This window comes from Idiotropiscis lumnitzeri, chromosome 18, assembly GCF_059441095.1.
Source record: "Idiotropiscis lumnitzeri isolate Australia: NSW breed Sydney's pygmy pipehorse chromosome 18, RoL_Ilum_1.0, whole genome shotgun sequence".
Classification (NCBI taxonomy): domain Eukaryota; kingdom Metazoa; phylum Chordata; class Actinopteri; order Syngnathiformes; family Syngnathidae; genus Idiotropiscis; species Idiotropiscis lumnitzeri.
Genome location: NC_142408.1, coordinates 913557 through 931856, shown reverse-complemented (window position 1 = coordinate 931856; position 18300 = coordinate 913557). Strand labels below are relative to the sequence as shown.

The 18300-nt window shown below is 43.2% G+C and overlaps 2 protein-coding genes and 1 long non-coding RNA gene across 3 annotated transcripts; 1 reads left to right on the top strand and 2 right to left on the bottom strand.

Annotated features, from left to right (window-relative positions):
- Positions 1-325: 325 nt before the first annotated feature.
- On the bottom strand, positions 326-9882 carry fbxw5 (F-box and WD repeat domain containing 5). The gene is made up of 10 exons (XM_088281612.1): positions 9755-9882; positions 8243-8438; positions 8005-8162; positions 6935-7118; positions 6665-6813; positions 5632-5985; positions 4859-5042; positions 4637-4784; positions 4009-4221; positions 326-1696 (listed from the first exon to the last, which is right to left on the bottom strand). Exons 2-10 carry the CDS (start codon positions 8427-8429, stop codon positions 1420-1422), a joined length of 1854 nt encoding a protein of 617 aa, XP_088137738.1. The 5' UTR covers positions 8430-8438; positions 9755-9882; the 3' UTR covers positions 326-1419.
- LOC148318831 (uncharacterized) lies at positions 9562-10875 on the top strand. The gene is made up of 3 exons (XR_015839776.1): positions 9562-10414; positions 10487-10576; positions 10651-10875. It is a non-coding gene; the product is annotated as an uncharacterized LOC148318831 (long non-coding RNA).
- Positions 10876-11132: 257 nt separating this feature from the next.
- On the bottom strand, positions 11133-16833 carry LOC148318830 (PR domain zinc finger protein 12-like). The gene is made up of 5 exons (XM_088281613.1): positions 16501-16833; positions 14217-14407; positions 13984-14139; positions 12531-12657; positions 11133-12343 (listed from the first exon to the last, which is right to left on the bottom strand). The coding sequence occupies exons 1-5, from the start codon at positions 16727-16729 to the stop codon at positions 11850-11852; spliced, it is 1197 nt and encodes a 398-aa protein (XP_088137739.1). The 5' UTR covers positions 16730-16833; the 3' UTR covers positions 11133-11849.
- Positions 16834-18300: the final 1467 nt, after the last annotated feature.

Sequence of the window (18300 nt, the reverse complement as noted above, 5' to 3'; positions counted from 1 at the left end):
AGCTGAGGTAAGAAAAATATAAATAAAAACAATAGAACGTAGCTAAACATTTTTAATTCTCTATATTCTTCAGTGTGTTTTATAAAGGAAATTACAGTACTATTATTCTGATTTAAACAAAATTGGGGGTGAATGAGTGATTTCAACATGCATCTCAAGGCACCACTCGAGTTAATTTTCAATCTAAATACAAATAAGATCACAAAAAGAAATCTAATTTATTATTTTAAATGTTTTCAAAAGGTAATACCTTTTTATTTGCCTTTTTCAATGAAAACGATGTAAATGTGAACAAAAAACTTAAAGTCAGTACAAGAATGCAGTGTGCCGTTCAATACATACAATATTTATTTTTGGATATGTCAATATGAGTGGAAAAAAAAAATCCTCATGGTCCTACAAGGATTTTCAAAGGAAGAAAATACACATTAAATCAAGGGCTGGAAAAAAATGAGAATCTTTCAACCAAATGAAAAGGATTGTGTCAGCAAAATCAATCCACCGAACAAATGATTAGGTACACCTGCACAATTTAAGCAGCATTGTCGAATGGCACTGTCACACTTGAACAATGTCTTGTTGTGTTACTAATATTTTGGCGAGGAGCACAAAAGGTGCAGGAGTTCCTCATGGTTTCTCCTGCGAGTGTTTCGACAGTGAAAGTCACTGTGCACCTTTATTTCTATATAAGCATGTCTGTTGATAAAAATACATCAAAGGTCCATTTCGTAACATCCTCCGAGGGCACATGCTAAATTACAAAAAAAAAAAAAAAAGAGGGTTCATTATATATGGAGTGTGTGTGTGTGCGCACGCATATTAGACAACTCCAAAAGGATTTCTCTAAGGTTCATGGTGTTAGCGGGATCTGCATCATTTTTCTACACAGGCCGAATGATTACTTTGCTCACAGTCATGCCTGTTTTTTTTTTTAATAAAAGTCCACAAAAAGATGGAAAGTGATGTTCAAAAAAAACAAACAACAAAAAAAAATAGACAGAACCAGACATGACGGGATTTTTGATCAATTCTGTGCAATTCTTGCAATATTCATTTCAGGATGACAATTTAGTACTTTATTTTTAAAGTGTTCTATTTTGGGCAATCACAAATTAATATTTTGTGGTCAGGTTAGACCATTTTCGTCCACAAATTAGTGTTGCTATGCACATAATAGCTAATTATTTTCTAATTTAGTGTCTTGTAATGTTTTTCCAATCAATTTGTCCACAAGTTACTTATTACCATTTTGTCTACATATTTTATCGATTGCGGGCAAAAGTGTTTTTTTTTTCTCCCATGTCATGTGTGGGGCTCTGTCAGGATGCAATGTTATTTAAAAACAAAAAGACACATCTTTCTTTTCCCCTGTTAAAAATGCGACAAAAGCAGCGCCACCTGGTGAAGAGTTGGCGTCCTTCACGGCTTGCAGTTGAGGCTCCTGCGGTTGAGCCAAGAGGTCAGGAGGCTGGTGCGGTGGTGCGTCCGGCGGGGCCGGCGGGCAGCCTCCCGCGCCAGGCGCACAGCTCGGGGGGAGCGCCACACCTTGATGGTGGCGTCGTCGCTGGCAGACAATAGCAGCTGCTGGTCAGCGGGGCTGAAGGCCACCGAGTTGACCACGTCGTCGTGGGCCAGCCGCGCCAGGCAGATGTTGTAGTGGCGGTCCCAGATGTAGCCGTGCTTGTCCTCTGCGCCGCTGCCGAGAGTTGGGAACTCGTTTTAGCTTGGCGTCATTTAAACCGGACTTTTTACACTAAGGGGCTTTCAACATTTTTAGGTGCAGGGAGATTTTTTTTCTCCTATCCATCCATTATCTGTCGCTTATCTGGGGTCGGCTCGCGGGGGCAGCAGCCTCAGCAGCGAAGCCCAGACTTCCCTCTCCGCAGCCATGTCTTCCAGCGTTTCCCGAGACGTTCCCAGGCCAGCCCGGAAACCAAGTGCGTCCAGCGCGTCCTGGGTCGTCCTCGGGGCCTCCTGCCGGTGGGACGTGTCCGGAACACCTCACCAGGGAGGCGTCCAGGAAGCATCCTAATCAGATGCCCGAGCCATCTCATCTGGCTCCTCTCAACGTGGAGAAGCAGCGGCTCGACTCTCAGTTCCTCTCGGACGACCGAGCTTCTTTAAAGGAGAGCCCCGACACCCTGCGGAGGAAACTCGTTTCGGCCGCTTGTATCCGAGATCTTGTTCTTTCGGTCACGACCCGCAAGTCGTGGCCATAGGTGAGGGTAGGAAATCAAATGGACCGGCAACTCGAGAGCTTCGCCCTCCGGCTCAGCTCCCTTTTCGCCACGACAGAGTCGGCGTCGCAGCAGAGCCGCACCGATCGGCCTGTCCATCTTGAGCTTTAACCTCCCCTCACTCGTGAACAAGACCCCAAAATACTTGAACTCCTCCACTTGGGGCAGGATCTCTTCACCGAGCTCAAGAGGGCACTCCACTCTTTTCCCATTGAGAAGCATGGACTCAGATCTGGAGGTGCGGGTCTTCATCCCAACCGCTTGACACACGGCTGCGAACCGCTCGAGTGCAAGTTGGAGATCACGGCTTAAAGAAGCCAACAGTGCCACAACGTCTGCAAAAAGCAGAGAAGCAATGCCGAGGCCACCAAACCGGACACTCTCACTGCCTCGGCTGAACCCGGCAATTCCATTCATAAAAGTTATTAAACAGAATCAGTGACAAAGGGCAACGTTGGCAGAGTCCAACCCACGCTAGAAACGAATACGTCTTACTGCCAGCAATGTGGACCAAATTCTGACATTGGCGGGACAGGGACCGTATTTGTGGGGTCGGTACCTTGTACTCCTGAAGCACAACCCGCAGAACCCTCCGAGGGACACGGTCGAACGCCTTCTCCGAGACCACAAAACACATGTAGACTGGATGAGCGAACTCCCATGCATCCTCGAGATCCCTGCTGAGAGGGTCGAGCTGGTCCACTGTTCCACGGCCGGGACGAAAACCAAAGTGCTCCTCCTTCCTCCTAAAAAGGGGGACCACCACCCCGGTCTGCCAATTCAGAGGCACTGTCTCCGATGTCCACGCAATGTTGAAGAGGCGTGTCAGGCAGGACAGCCCCACAACATCCAGAGCCTTTAGGAACTCCGAGCGGTCTCATCTAGGTACCGAGGAGCTTGTAACCCTCGGTTACTTCAACCCTGGAGATCGTTCAGTCCACCCCGGTCGGTGTCTTCAGGCTCTGCTTCCTCAATGGGAGGCGTGTCGGCGGATATGAGGAGGTCTTCGAAGTATGCAAAATGTTCTCAAGTCAGCGGCACCCCATCCAAACTCTAACTTGGCGGGCCACAATGAGTTCTAAAATTTGACAGAGGGGCCAGATGGAAGGCGTGTTTTGGTCACCTCACCTCATCGGAGAATATATATGTGTCTTTGAAGAACCACAGTATTTAGAAAATAAAACATTAACAAGGTTTATTCATTTCATTTTTTTTCAAGATCGACGGGCCGGATTAAAACGCCGCATGTGGGCCTCGGGCCGTAGTTTGCGCACACCTGCAGTCTAAACAATATTAATGGGGTCGTGCTTCTCTCTTCGGAGAAGCCAGATATTGGACCAGAAGAATCAAAATAACAGAACATAAAACGATGACCAAGCATGATTCTCATTTTCAATTTGAGACTGATGAGAATACGTTTGTATTGCTGACGCTGTCATTTTTTGTCTGATTACTCTACATCATGAATTGGCAAAAAAATATTTGGCATGAACAACCAACAAAATGTGCAGATGAGGTGATTATTGTTGTCCACTTGAGCTCGCCATTCTCACCCTTCACATTAATATCTGTGACTTTGAGTGTGTGTGTCTTCAAAAGGTAGCACATGTCCTGGTGAGTGACGTGGGTGTCACTGAATAAAAGTGTTTTGAGTCACAGGCTTCCGGACAACTTTTGCTTCGACTTTTTCCTTGCAATGGAATTGTTTAGGTTTTTTTATTATTCATTGTAGCCGTGTGTGGGTGTGGCTAATGTAGCGAGGGAGGCCTACCTGGCGACAAAGTCTCTGCTGACATCCAGAAAGATGAAGAAGCATTCGTCGTTGGGCGTGAAGGCTCGATGGGCGCGTAGACTGCGCCGCTCCTCCCTCAGACTCTTCAGGTCGATCACGTGAAGGTCGATCTCCTCGGCGATGGGGGGCGGGCACATGGGGTCGGAGATGATGCAGCCCGCTGGCCACGCCCGGCTGTTCACGTACAGGTACCTGTTGGGGCCGCACGCAATACAGACGGGTTCATGTACAACACGCAGCTGGCATGTTCCAGTACAGGCACATGATTGGTGGATATAGTCAGGCCAAATACACATCTCAGACGAAATATTGCTTTGGTACCATATTTGTTCCAAGTGCCTATGATGAACTGAGGGGGAAAAAAGCTACTAAAAAAAAGTGATTTGCCGCCATTTTGCAACATCTATAACCAGACTTTTGCACTTCCTGTAGAAAAAGCATGTCAAAAATAATGAACGGAATAACGTGAGCGCTTTCTGCATTCACGCAACTCCAAACCCTTTTGAGCGACCGTAAATGCACGGTCAGTGCACGGTTCCTGTCCCGACAATGTTGGGCTGGGCTTATTATGTCTGGCGACGGATGAGGTCAAAGACGATTTACTGACCGGTTGTCTGGAGAGAGACCCATCCCGATGATATGCCCGTGGATATCGATGACGTGGTCCAGCGAGTCAAAGAACTCGTAGGAGCTGCGTTCTTCTCCGAGCACGGGCCCGCAGGTGGTCATCTGGTCCGGCTTGATCCTCTTGATGCCTGCGCCCAACGCAAGCGCTAGGACGGCCGCCCGACAGCAATGCGGCGGACGGCGGTGTACTGGACACACTCACCTATCTGGTGAGGCGAGTACGTAAGGCTGCCGGTGGTAAACAATAAGTACGTCTTATCCTCTCCTTCACCGGACTCCGAGGTGTCCATTAGGTTGGAGTCGGGGGCTTTGGTGTGGACGCGCCCCATCATCTGAGCCACCTGCCTCTCGAGGGCCACCTGGCTGGGGTTCAGGTTCTTACAACTCTAGCGTGGAGACCACAAACATGAGAGCCAATCTGTTGAGAGTCTCCGGACGACCGATTCCACACCTTTTACGGAAAAGTAATACAATAAAGACTGAAATATAACTTAAAACGAATGAATTTCACAAAGGCGGAACAGTTCATCAAATTCAAGTCTGCATAATTTAACAAGAAGAATTGGGGGGGGGGGGGTTCATTTCAGTCAGTTAATTTTTAAGGTTATGTACAGCACATTTCATTTGCAAAGAGCTAAAGACACAGATTTGTTTGCACGATTGATATAATCCGAGTTATGATTTACCGATTGATGTGTATGCCACTCTTGTTTGGTAGAATTTGTTAAATTGTTGTGAACACAAAGACAGTAAGGCAAAGTGTGAAGCAAGATGTCTGCCACCGAGGGGCATCAGTTGCATGACGTGACCTTGGAAGGAATCCTTTTTAACAAGCGTTAGGTCACCTTGCAGCTCAGTTTTAATCAATTGTATCTGGCATTATTTGCCAAGTGCTAGAACTTTCATCTATTGAAGGGTAAATATGTGTCGTTTGACAAGAGCAAGCAAAAGTGTACAAAAAGCAAAAGTCCACACCTGCTTCAAGCGCTTCAGGCTCGAAACGGCGGCTTGAGCCGGCGAGCGGGCGGCGGCCTTGCCGTGACATCTGCCATCTCTCGGGCTCGCCTCGTCCTCGTCCTCGTCATCGTCGTCGTCGTCTTCCTCCTCGCTGCTGGACGTTCCCAAGTCAAAGAGCAGTGGCGCCTGCTGCCGCTGCTCTTGTGGACGTTTCTGTCTACGGGCCTGACGCTGAGCGTCGTAGTCCAGCAGCAGGTCGGGGTTGTCGTGGCGCCGGCAGTGGGCCACCATGACGGTGCGGATGGTGCTGGCGTTGACGTTTTGGATCTTGAAAAGGCGCTTCACCACGTTGACGTTTTCGGACTCGATATCCTGTCCAAAATGAGGGATGGTGGAATTGTCCGTAAAGTACGGCGGAGCCTCAAAATGGTTCAACAATTGCAAATATGACTTAATGGCTTGGGGGAAAATCCTGGGATATCAATCTATTCCTTCAATTCTAACTTTAATCTCATTTAAATATTGTTAAATTCCAACGTTATGTCCTTAGAATAAAAAGTAGCGTTTGCAGTCAAAGAAAGATTTTGTCATCTACGTTAAAATTCTCTGCATGACTTGACAACAGAAAATTACAAAGATTATCGTAATTGTATTGTTAGAGTTCTCGTGGGTGGAATATTGACCACCTGCTCGCAACAAAAGGTTTATTATTTGAGAACCCTCAGTAAAAATGAAGGATAAATATATTTAACGATGATTTTCTACGAGGAAACTTGCATCGCTGCTGCGGCTGGAAAGCCACCAACAAAGTTGCCTCACCAGGTCGTCAGGTGAGGTGATCAACTCTCGTCAGTTTCAAATTGATTGTTGATTGTACTTTCCAAAACAATCCTACACCACACCGGTAACATTTCATGTTTGGCAACTCCTACATTGTTGCACAAAAATCCGTTCAGAGCTAAAAGCGTTAAAATCTTTTCTTTTTTTTTTTTTATTCATTTGAAACCAGAACCACATTTGATGTTTCAATATTTTAGTATCAATAGCTCACCTGGAAGGCTTTATTGAGCCAGAGAACGGAGCAGGAGGTCATGTTCCCGATCCAGTGCAGGTTTCCTGAGATCAGGTGGGTCTCATTGAGCCAACAGCCAAACACGTCATACGGCTTGTTTCTCACTCGCGACAACAGAGAGTAGTTTTCTGCGGAGTCGCGTCAGGGAAAGCACGTTAGCGCAGCTCTTGGACCGGGTCGGACAGGCATTCAACCCAATTCAAAGCTCGGCCGTCATGGCTGATTGTGCACGCGCGCCACTGCGCATACCAAGACTGAGGACGGCGATCTCTCCCGACGAGGAGTGGTGTGGGCCCAGGTGGACGCCGGACACCAGCAGCAGGCTGTCGTCGGCGTTGAACTGCGAGAACTGCGTGTAGTCCCAGTTGAACTGCCGCATGCTCGAGCTGTGCACCAGGGCGATGTTGCCATCGTGCCGCTCTGTGTCCCAAATCTTGAGGGAAACACAGATGATTACACACACTGCAGTCCAATGATGAAGAACATTCATCAAAAAAAATTTAATAGCATTATTTGTTAACTTTTTTTTAGGTACGGTTGCCATGTGTGGAGACTCACTGTGCATGCACATTCGACATTCTTAAAGAAGGACCGAAATAAAAACGCATGAGAAAGAGAACCTTGAACGGCTTTCCAGTTGCTTTGAGTCAGCTGCAAAATATTTTCTAAAAATCTGCTACAGGTCTATAAATCACTGACTAGTTTGTGTCCTGAATGCATGAAAGAAATGCCGATTGACCCAGTTGAGCTCTGAGGTCCGCAGACGGATCGCTCAGTAGAGCACAGAGTTCAAGGCAAACCTGATGAAGCAGCATTTAGCTGTTATGCTGCAAGCAAATGGAATAAGATGCCAACAGAAGTGAAGTCAGCCCAGAGTGTAAATGTTTTAAAATCCATGTGAAAAAAATATGTATTTTAAACAAAATTTCTTTTAGCAACCTTATAAAACTAGTTTTATTTCTTTACACTGGATTTTTTTTCATTTTGGAAGTATTACATGAATGTGTTTAAATGTCGTCAATTGATTTTGGTAAACTACTTTTATTTTCTCTACTTTGCTTCTGAATGTTGTTAGCTGTTGTGTTGGTAAAGATTTTTAGGTAATGTCTTTGCTTGTGTGAAGCACATTGAGTTGCCTCTTGTATGAAATGTGCAGGATAAATAAAGTCGCCGTGGCTCGAAAACAATCACATATCAAACCAACTTGAGATTTTTTCTCAAAATCTCTGAGCCAGAATAATCAAAAGTGCTTTATTATTATTTTTACTCAACTAAAATTATGATGAGCGGGGCTCCGAGAGTTCTGTGCCGCAGATTACCTTGACAGTGCAGTCTTTGGAGCACGAGGAGAAGCGGTGGCCTCTGTGAGAGAAGGCCAAATGGAGCACCTGGTCGCTGTGCTCCCTCAGTGTTTGAACCTCCACACACGGGATACAGTCAAAGAGGCGCTTGAACTCCCAATACCACGACACGGCCGCTGCACGCACGCACACACGCTGTTGAGTCACTACAAATGGGAAGAAGAAAAGCAGTCGTGGGACTCTGTGTGATCCCCACCTGGGTGTTGGGGTACGGCGCGGGGGATGCGAAAGTAGGAGTAAAAGAGCTCCCTCCATAAGAACTCGTCTCTGGATACGGCCAGCCACTGGCGGCAGGTGAGGCCCGCTCTCAACACGGCGTCGTGGGGCAGACGCATGAAGATCTCCAACACCAGAATGTCTGGCAGTAATGGGCCACCCTCCATCCTAACATCCTAGATTGATTGCAGCACACTGAGTTCACTTGAGTTGCATTCCACTTTTGAGTCAACGCTCTCTCATTTAATAATTAGTTGTAATTGGTAAATAATTTGCTTTTTTTTTTTTAAAAGTAGATATCAATAATAATAATAATAACAGCACATATACATACAAACTGACCAACAGAATAAAAAATGATTACTAAAAATACAGAAAACGCAAGGTGAAAGACAACAGTCCTTTTTTTGTTATAATAGATTTTTCTTAAGACAGTCAAAAATGTGCAAGAACACCTGGCAAGCTGGGGAACTTCATTGAAAATGGCTGGCTGTGAATTGAGTCAAACGCGCCATGACCTCATGAATGTACTCGGAAAATGTCAAAGGGAAATGCAGTTTCATGACAGAATTGGTGTTCCCAGTCTTGTTTCGAGTTATAAACAAGGTTTCAAGAGGTTTGTATGCGACCTGCCCTGATGGAGACCTGAACGTGGCCTTTTCTTTCCTCGCTGCCTTCCACCCTACCGACTTTTGTTTCCTTTCTTCCATAAATCTTACCTTCCTGTCACAAATCTTTGTTTCCTTTCTTCCATCAAGGCATCGTTCGTTACTTGACACCCTGATTTTCTTCCTTCTACCTCTCTTCTCACCTTCTTACTTCCGACATGTGATCTATCAAACATTCCTTTCAAGCATCTATTTCCCTTCCTCTCTGTATCTTTCAATACGCCCTTCCGAAAATCACTTCTTTCTATCCGTCATTAAAAAAGTCTTCACATACTTTTGACCCACCCATTACAATTACACGTTTGTCTAAACACTGCATTTTTCTACATGTCGTAATGGCTTGTAAAACGGTTCCTTGTGAGAACAGAATTATGCAGCAAATGCCTACGAAGTGAGTAAAACGAGAGTGCTCTTCCTCGCTAAACCAGGCCATCCATTAAGGATGACCTAACATGGTAAATGTTCACGACTGAGGCTCAAAAACTCGTGACAAGTCACCCTTTCCCTCAAATTAGACCCCTCGACCTTGAAACCGCTGTGCAATAACACCCGAGCTAAATGTTACGCCCAAATTTGCCTCCGTGAACGTGTAGAATTAAAAGCATTTGGTTGCAACTCGGTTAACGCCGACGTTACGCTAGCGAACTTGTTGCTAACTCTGCTAGCCGCCTAGCTAGTTAGCCGCGAGCTAACGTTTCGTCGTCAACTCTGAGGTGCGGGAATTTTCCCTGAGACAACCGTGCGCCGCGTTCATTAAACACCACTTACGTTCGGTGACTTGTGGAGCTAACACAGTCGGCGACAATACCCGTGAACAAACTCACCTGCTGGATCAAAGTATGCTTTCGGTGGGCAGGCGGCACGCTGTTAGCCGCTTGGAAATATCAACAGATAACAGAGGAGAACCAAGGCCCTACTAGTCGAACATCGTACATATCGTTGCACTAAGATCGTAAGGCCCGACTAATGTATTGGAGATGGATGGATGGATGGATAGATAGATAACTAGATAGATAGATAAATAGATAGATACATAGATAGATAGATAGGAATCAAGCCAGTAACTGAAGCTTAATTAATTTATGGTGGGTATGCAAAGTTTGCCTCCCTAAGCCAGCACCTTATCATGGTACATGGGTTTTCTTGTCAAACAACTAAGTTGTCTTTATGAAGTGGTGCAGCAAATATTATATCCATAAGCAGGAGAAAAGTGACGGACAGATAATGCATAGTTGTAACTGTTGGCTTGGCAAACTCATGTTTACACGCAATGGAAAAGTTGAGCGCCCTCATGACAGTGATACTGTGTTGTAGTTCTCAAGTTACTGACATCACTACACACACAGTGAGTCCCAAATGGTACCGTGTCATTAGATTGAGTGCATCTGCATGGCAACAGACAGAATTGTATTCATTCATTTTATTCTAACTTGGGAAGAGGTGAGAAAACGGTAGAGGCACCATGCTGTGACTAATTTTCTCAGGTAAGGGCTCTATTTTTCTATACATGAAGTTCATGTGTCAAGTTTAAAGCCTGATAATCACTTTTCTTGCAGCATTGAGCTACATGGCTGATTGGATCACTTCTTGTTGCTGTACAAAGCAGCAGAAGATGACAGCAGCTGGATGACTCAACCGCTGTAAAGGTGATTTTGCGGGGAAATTGCAATAGAAGGAAAGTATATTTTTTATATTCATCAATCAATCTATCACAATGCAGGACAACAAGTGTGGACCGTCCCACAGGACAAAACAACATGCAGTCCACGAGTATTCTGACTCTTTTCTTCTTGGGTGATGTCATGTTTGTTCCAATGATGACTTTTCCAGAAACTTCCCGTGGAGAAGTCGGATCTCGTCTGACAGCTTACAAGCACGACAGCTTCCCATTCTTCCAGTCATGATGATCTGGACTGACTCCAAATAAACTCTTGTAGTCACTTCAGTGTGTGACCTTGCGAGATGTTATTTTTTGAGTGTTTCAAAATATAACGGAACCCAAAAAAATGTATTTAAAAATTTTGCGTATCCTATTATATTTTTTTGTTCAAATGTATTTTGGTGTGTAGCCGTAATATAACAACACTGAAGTGTGTGTGGCACTTTGTTTTTCACAAGGGTGCTGGAGCATCAATTGCAAGTAACACACGTGTGCTTCTCCATTACGGCGTTGAGCGGATCTTTAAAATGAGCAAGCACACAAACAATGCACATGATTTATTTAGAATACAAGAAGCACACGTTTATTTACACTCACATAGACATAATCATATCATACATTTTTTTTTTTTTAATATGACACAATTATTCGTTCTGTACAAGTTTAAAGTGACAATGTCATTTGAAAAGTGTGAGAGCTACAACTACATTCTTTCTTCCAAAACTTGCTGTTGGCGTCACGTGACGGGGGCCATGGCGGGATTTTGTGATCACGTGACGGATGCGTTCTCGCAGTTGATGTCGCGTCTTAAACACGTGACGTCGTTCTCGTCCAATTCTTTGGTCACGTGCCAGGCATGTTTTAGGCTGTGTTTTACCTCAACACTTTTTGTTAAAAGTGCTATATAAATAAAATGGATTTGCTTAACACAAATCGGCAGGATTTTTTAATCACATGCGCTTATTTGAATTTTTTTCAATACGTCTCGTCTGAACTCTGCTTAGATCATGTGACTTACAAATGAATCGGTACCATAGAAGTAGCTTTGCTCTAAGTTTCAGAACGTTTGGTAAGCCATGTCGTGATGTGATCACAAGTGTTTCTGGATATTTTGATCATGTGACATGGGAGCTCACGCTTCACCGGTCACGTGCCTGATGAATGCTCCCAGAAAGTTTATTTATTTTTTACAAATGTATTCGTCTGTCCACTCAAGCTCCTCGTCAAAGTGCATCTTTGCTGTTATTGTCAATGTCTTGTCAGAGCACCAAGGCAGGAATGTGGTGCACCAGCGGCACGTGATGATGGTGGCGGACCACGGGCGCCATCTGCTGGTTGGTGGCATGAGGAGGAGGAGGAGGAGGCGGAAGCGGCGGCGACGCCTGCGGGGTACCCTCGGCAGCTGCGGCAGCGGGCTTGTGACGTGCGCTCTTCTGGTGTGCGCGCAGCCCCGCCAGCTGCGAGTAGGCGCTCTGGCACACGTGACACTTGTAGGGCCGCTCGCCAGTGTGCAGGCGCACGTGGTTGCGCAGCGTGGACGACTGGCTGAAGCGGCGGTTGCAGAAACGGCACACGAACGGCTTGTCCAGCGTGTGGATGCGCATGTGCGAGCGCAGGTTGCTCCGCGAGTTGAAGCCTCGGTGGCAGATGACACAGCGCATGCGCCCCGAAGTGTGCAGGCCGGCGGTGGACGAGGACGACAAAGACGAGGAGGAAGAAGGCGAGCACGACGACTCGCAAGACTGGGAGTCATCTGGAAAAAAAACGTGTGGATAAGACCGTGTTTAGATGGCTGGAACAGATTAGAACAATTTACATTCATTTCATTGGGAACAGATGATTTGAGGTACCACCGCTTGAAACCGCAGAGAAGAAATTGCACAATGGCAATAAAGAGCTCATTCTATTTGATTGCAAGTCATCTTTAAAAGATTTCTCACCGTTTCTGCCCTTCTTTTGCTGTTGCTGCTGCAGTTCTTCGTCAGTTCCTGGCACTCCGGGGATGCCAAGGAAGGTGTTGTGAGTGTTTCCATACCACACCAGAAGCTCCTGATCCGGTGGGATAGTCTAGGAGAAACATCGAATGGGATTTTAGTCAGAATTATTATGGTTTTTTTTTTTGTTTTTTTTAAATCTCATCTGCAGTGTTCTGCAACAGTGATTCTCAAAGCGGGATTTGTGGGCTCGCTCTAGTGGACAAACCAGTGGCTTTTCCCATCCATCCATTATCCAAAATGCTCATCCTTACCAGGGTGGCCCACCTTTCATTAAATTACATCATCATGTAGTTTTTAATTATTTGTATTTTTTTTACTTTTATTTAAGGCACAATTGTTATTTATCTACCTTTAGTGCAATATATTTTAATATATTTCTCAAAATGTAAATTCAGTGTTGCAACTTTGCGTAATACTACAGCATCTTATTTATTAATTCATTTTTTAAACTTTAGATGTCCTTTTTTTACTACAACTAATACAGTTCATTTTCAAAGAACAGTTCTGTTGAAAGTTTCAAGTACAATGTTTTCATTAAATCTATCTCTTTAAACATTTACATAGATACAATTTTTATTGAACTTTGATATGCAATAAAATAAAAATTTTCAATGCCCAATATGCGTGCAATGTTGCAGTGAATTATTTATAATTTTTTGTACAATACGCATCTAATTCTTAAGAACTGCTTTTGGACATTGGCGTTGGTATATTTTTGATTTAGGTTCAATACACTACATTAATCAATAATTGCATACATTTTATTTTCTTATGTTCAAATTGTGCAAAGTGCTCGCACAATGGCTTATTAAATATCTTTAAGAATAAAACCTAGATTATTATTAGGGCTGTCAAAATTAAAGCGTTAATTTAGGTGATGAATGCAATTTTTTTTTTTAACTCAGTTAACTCAGTTTGATTTACTTCAAAAATAATTTGCGTACTTTGCCAATATTGTGCCATATTAACTGAACATCTCAGAACAAAACATGGTGATCAAGTTACCACTGGGTCTTGCAAAACAACACTGCTGGAGTTTTGAGAAATGCTTCAAAGAAAAATGCCTGTGAAGATGTCTCCATTTGGAGCATATTTAAGAATCAAAGAAAGAAGTTTGAATTAAATGGACTTCATATTTGGTGATTTTGCATCAATTCCAAGATATTATTCAAGTAAATATCTGTTACAAGCGTCGGAAGAAACAGTCGTTGAAAAAATAGGACCGCAATTAATCGTGGATTTTTTGTGATCAATTTGTTAAAAAAAATAATCACCTGACTGCACTAATTATTATGCATTATGCAGATTATGCTTTTTTTCCGGCCTGTGGGAGCCACCAAACTTGAAAGATTAGGGAAGTCTGCACTGACACACAGGACAAAAATGGTTCTTCTACCTCAACGGCTTTGTAATAGATATTGCTGCCAATCTGGACCACTTCTAGGTTCTGCTCCTGTTCGTTGCGGGCGCACTTGATGTAAGTCATCCAGCTGCGTTGGTCCTCCTGGCTGGCATCAATGAAGTACCTCACAGTGCCATCCTCGTTAAAGACCTTCAGAAGAAAAGAAAAATAGGCTGATGATCTTGAGGGATGACACATGTGGAAACGGACGGAGTCACAAGACTCACCTCCCACATCAGGTTGTTGTTTTTGAGCAGGTCCACGTGTTCAGGGGACAGAACCTTGCCCGTGAAAGGGCCCATCTCTGTGCCGGCCTTGATCCATGTCTTGGAGAAAATTCCCAGACCTTCTCCCGGGATGGAGCTCTGTGCGATGATCACTTCGCTGGGGAGCACCAGGCTGGACAATTTCTGCACCTCTGAAAAAAGGGAAAAAAAAAAATTAATGTCAACAATGGGATTTTAATTTTATTTATTTTTTTTTTTAAACTTTGATTAGTTTTGATGCCATTTTTTTAAGCGTATTCCTTCTTTGCAATTATGGCGCCAAAATTGGTTACCAATTGTCATTATTGTATTCACAGAATAATATTCTTCCAAAAATGATGGCACCCAATTGGGCCAATATCTTATGATCAGTTAAAATCTATATAAAAAACATGTTTTTAATCGAATTTATTTTTGATTAATTCATATAATTATGATCAATTTCAAAAATGTTTTTTTTAATATTTGTTATTAATTCTCGTCCGATGTGGCACAATTCGATTTATTGTTAACGATTAATTAATTCACAACGAAACATAGTAATGTATTTATTCATTTAAAAAATATATATGAAAAGGATTTTCATATTTTTCTTTTAAATGTTAAGGCACTTTTTGTATTTCGAAGTGCATGCCTGACAGTCATGCAGCCCACCGGCGGCAGGTTCCCCACGTCCCCAAAACAGACCGACTTCAAATATTAAGCGACACTTTATCCTCCGTTTAATTCGATTATCTGCTTGAATTGGACGTTTTTGTGACGCCCGGTAAGCAGTTTTATCCTCACCTAAATAGGCAAAGGGGAGAGGGGGAAAACGAAGGGAAAAACGCTTCTTTAATGTCAAAATCAAAGTTTTTTTTTTCTTCTTCTTTTTGTATTTTAAAGCTGCAACAACAACACAAAAAATGATAATAAAAGCTTTGTCCAACGGGGGTTAAATGGTCCTCCATTGCGCGGGCTCCAGCAATTGGTCACGCTTCAGATGTGATATTCATTAATGGCTCGGCGCAAAAGAAAAGAAAGGAGAGAAAAGGAGAGACGGCTAATTCCAAATTCATTATCCTTTTAAGAAGTTTGTAGCAATAAATTTGCGGTGAATGGAGCGGCGTCTTGTTAAAAGGGACTCTGGAATCCGCGCGACAAAAAAAATGGAAAGGCGATTAGATGGCTGACATGCAATGAATAGCATTAGATTTAGCCTTCACGCCGCATTATGCGACCAACAGCAAATGCTTGAAAAGAAAGCGAGACGTGGACTGGATCGAGCCAGAGGAGACGGAGGGAGCCCCACGTAGCTGCCAAGCGCACGAAAAGAGACTGTCCGCAGATTGATGAATGCCGGGACAAAGTTGCTCCAAAGAAAAGAGAGACCTTCTTTCTTTCTTTTTTTTTTTTTTAAGTGGACACTTTCCCAGGTCAACGCGCAAAGTTAACCAAATGAATTTAAAGGCCCGGCATCAACCCTTGAATCAGCGGCACTTACTTGCTTCTTTCAGGGGCTACTTAACGCGTTAAATGGCTCGAAAGGGAGGAGAAAAGACTGGGCAGGAAATGTGGGAAAAAAGTGTTGCAACAAGTTGGCAGGGAAGAAGCATTTTTTTCTTCAACTACTCACTTGTCCAGTTGCTTCTTTAATTCTCCTTAATTAGTACTATCAGTGAAAAAAACAACTCAAATTAAATTCCACCCAAATGAAAGCATAAAACACGGGCTCTTCTATTATTCCTTATTCGTTGATTTAATTCAACAAAGTTTTCTTCGCTTATTTGATTAGCCATAAATAGATTTTCAGCACAGGTAAGCACCACTTTGTCGCCATGATTGCTCTAAAATAACATTTTGCACAACTCCACTTCTTCTAAAATGGGGAAATAACTTATGTTGACTCCGCCAACGTCTTTGTATATTCAGTGTTCTAAGGATTCATGTGAAATAAATGACAAACAAGCGTCTTCTTCTACTGCTACGAGTTCTTCTTCGTCTATTTCTTTCCATGTTCTTCCGCAATTAAGAAAACCTGCTAACTAGCTAAAAAGTTGGCAGTCCGATGTGGCACAAAATGATTTCAAAGGTTGAACTATTTTGTCAGCAACATTGGACCATTTGAGATTTAAAAAAGGAAAGTGGTGGAATTAAAACAACTCACAAAAACGAATTACAGTCTGAAAATGGAGCCAAACAAACAACCGACCAAATGTCAACGAGAGCATCGTGAACTTGGTCAGGCCCAACAGGTGATTCGTACCTCCAGCGAAGGACTGGGCCAGCACTTCAGCGGTGAAGGCGGTCCTGGTGCAGCCGGCGTGGCGCTCGTCGGCCTGCAGGTGTTCGCCCCCCTGCAGGACGTTCCTCCAGCGGCCGTACAGGAAGCTGTGCAAAACGTCCGAAGTGATCACGTCCGACAGCGCCGCCCTGGCCGGACACTTAAATCCAGACTTGAGGGCCAAAGTTTCGGCGGGCAGCACGGAGCCCATTTTGTCACTTTCTGGACCTGAGAAATGAACTATAAAAAAAAATGCAAGAACAAGGAAGAAGAAGAAGAAGAAGATGATGATGATGATGTGGCGCTCTCCTCTACTGAGAGTGTATGAATGAGATCTGGCTCTGCTCGGCTCTTGAGGGTCCCTTTATACTAGTGGGGGGGGGGGGCTGCCCCCAGGACCCTAATTACTTATTAATGACACACCCCTTGCGGTGTGGCGTTGCCCACGCCGCAGGAAAAAAAAAGAAAGAAAAAAGAAACCAACAACTTTTACTCATTAATTCTTTTTAGCATTTTCCAAAAAGAAACACAGTAATAATAATAATACAAACGCAAGTGGATCCCTTAAAGGAAAAAATATACAATTAAAGAGGACTGGGGGGGGGGTCACTTAAAAAGCAATGGTGGATGGCTTAACTATGATAATTTAAACAAGATAGGTTAATCTGATGAACGCATTCGTTTCCAAATAAAAACTTTTAAAAAACGCATATGAACAAAAAAAGTGGATGCTTTGATAACTTTTTTTTACCCTCATGAATGCATGCACGTTATTTTTTATAAGGAAGAAAAATGCAAAAATACGCGAAAAATTAACAAGTGAAGGCGGAAAAATAGATGAGTCAATGGCTTTTTGTCACGAATGCATATTTTTTCACCAAAGGAAAAAAACTATTAAAACTTTAAATACATTTAGAAAAAATATTGTTTTAGATGTTAGACGACGGTGTTTTCATGAAAGTAGGTGCACTATTTTATAAAGACAAATAAAATAAATTTTAAATGATGCAGGTGAGGAAAATAGAGACAAAGAGGTAGACTGTTTTTGCACATGAATGCAGATTATCATTTTTACAAAGAAATTACAAATTTGCTCAAAAATGCACTTTTTGTTTCGTTTATATACTGAAAACCAAAACACTAAAAATAATGCACACGAAGAAAACTACATTTTGAGTTGTGGAGCGCAGAAGAGAACTATTAAAAATAAAATAGAGCACTGGGTGTCTTGTTGTGAATTATTAAAAAAATAATGCGAAGAACTGGCCATATGCACTCATGTTTAATTGTTTCAAGAAGTGACAAAAATACGAATGGCAGTTTTTGCTTAATTTAACTGAAGAAAAATCAAAAATGTGTCTCGTTTTAATCAAGAAAAAATATACATGCAGGGAAATGCTGTAAAAAGTAACAGCACAACTAGCGTGCTTTTTTCTTTCGTTTCCAAACTTGCTCAAAAACAAACTATAGAAGAGTGACGCACGTGAATGTTTTTGTTGTTCATTTCCAAAGCGGTGGCTGCTATTGTTCCCATGAGTGCATTTGCTATTCATGTGCCTGTAATGTTATTTAGTGTGAGGGGGTAAGCGCGGGAATAACAAGAATAGAAACACGCTCATGTTTTTTTTTTTTTTTAAATATATCTTGCACTGCAGATGAGGTGTGTGTGTGTGTGTGCGCGTGTGTGTGCGTGTGCGTGTGTTGGGGGGGTCATGATAAGGTAGTGGAGGGGGGTGGGCTTGTTTTACAGCATTGTTCCCATGCAAAGCTTTGACCGGCTGC

Excerpts from the sequence above, each read along its gene's own strand:
- fbxw5 (XM_088281612.1), bottom strand. The coding sequence starts at position 8,429 with ATGGAGGGTGGCCCATTACTGCCAGACATTCTGGTGTTGGAGATCTTC. Across the intron at positions 5,043-5,631 it reads GCCTGAAGCGCTTGAAGCAG|AGTTGTAAGAACCTGAACCC; the intron begins GTGTGGACTTTT and ends TCTCCACGCTAG. Across the intron at positions 1,697-4,008 it reads AGCAGAGACTTTGTCGCCAG|CGGCGCAGAGGACAAGCACG; the intron begins GTAGGCCTCCCT and ends AACTCTCGGCAG.
- LOC148318830 (XM_088281613.1), bottom strand. The coding sequence starts at position 16,729 with ATGGGCTCCGTGCTGCCCGCCGAAACTTTGGCCCTCAAGTCTGGATTT. Across the intron at positions 14,408-16,500 it reads GGCCCAGTCCTTCGCTGGAG|AGGTGCAGAAATTGTCCAGC; the intron begins GTACGAATCACC and ends CCCTTTTTTCAG. Across the intron at positions 12,658-13,983 it reads TCTATTACAAAGCCGTTGAG|ACTATCCCACCGGATCAGGA; the intron begins GTAGAAGAACCA and ends TGTTTCTCCTAG.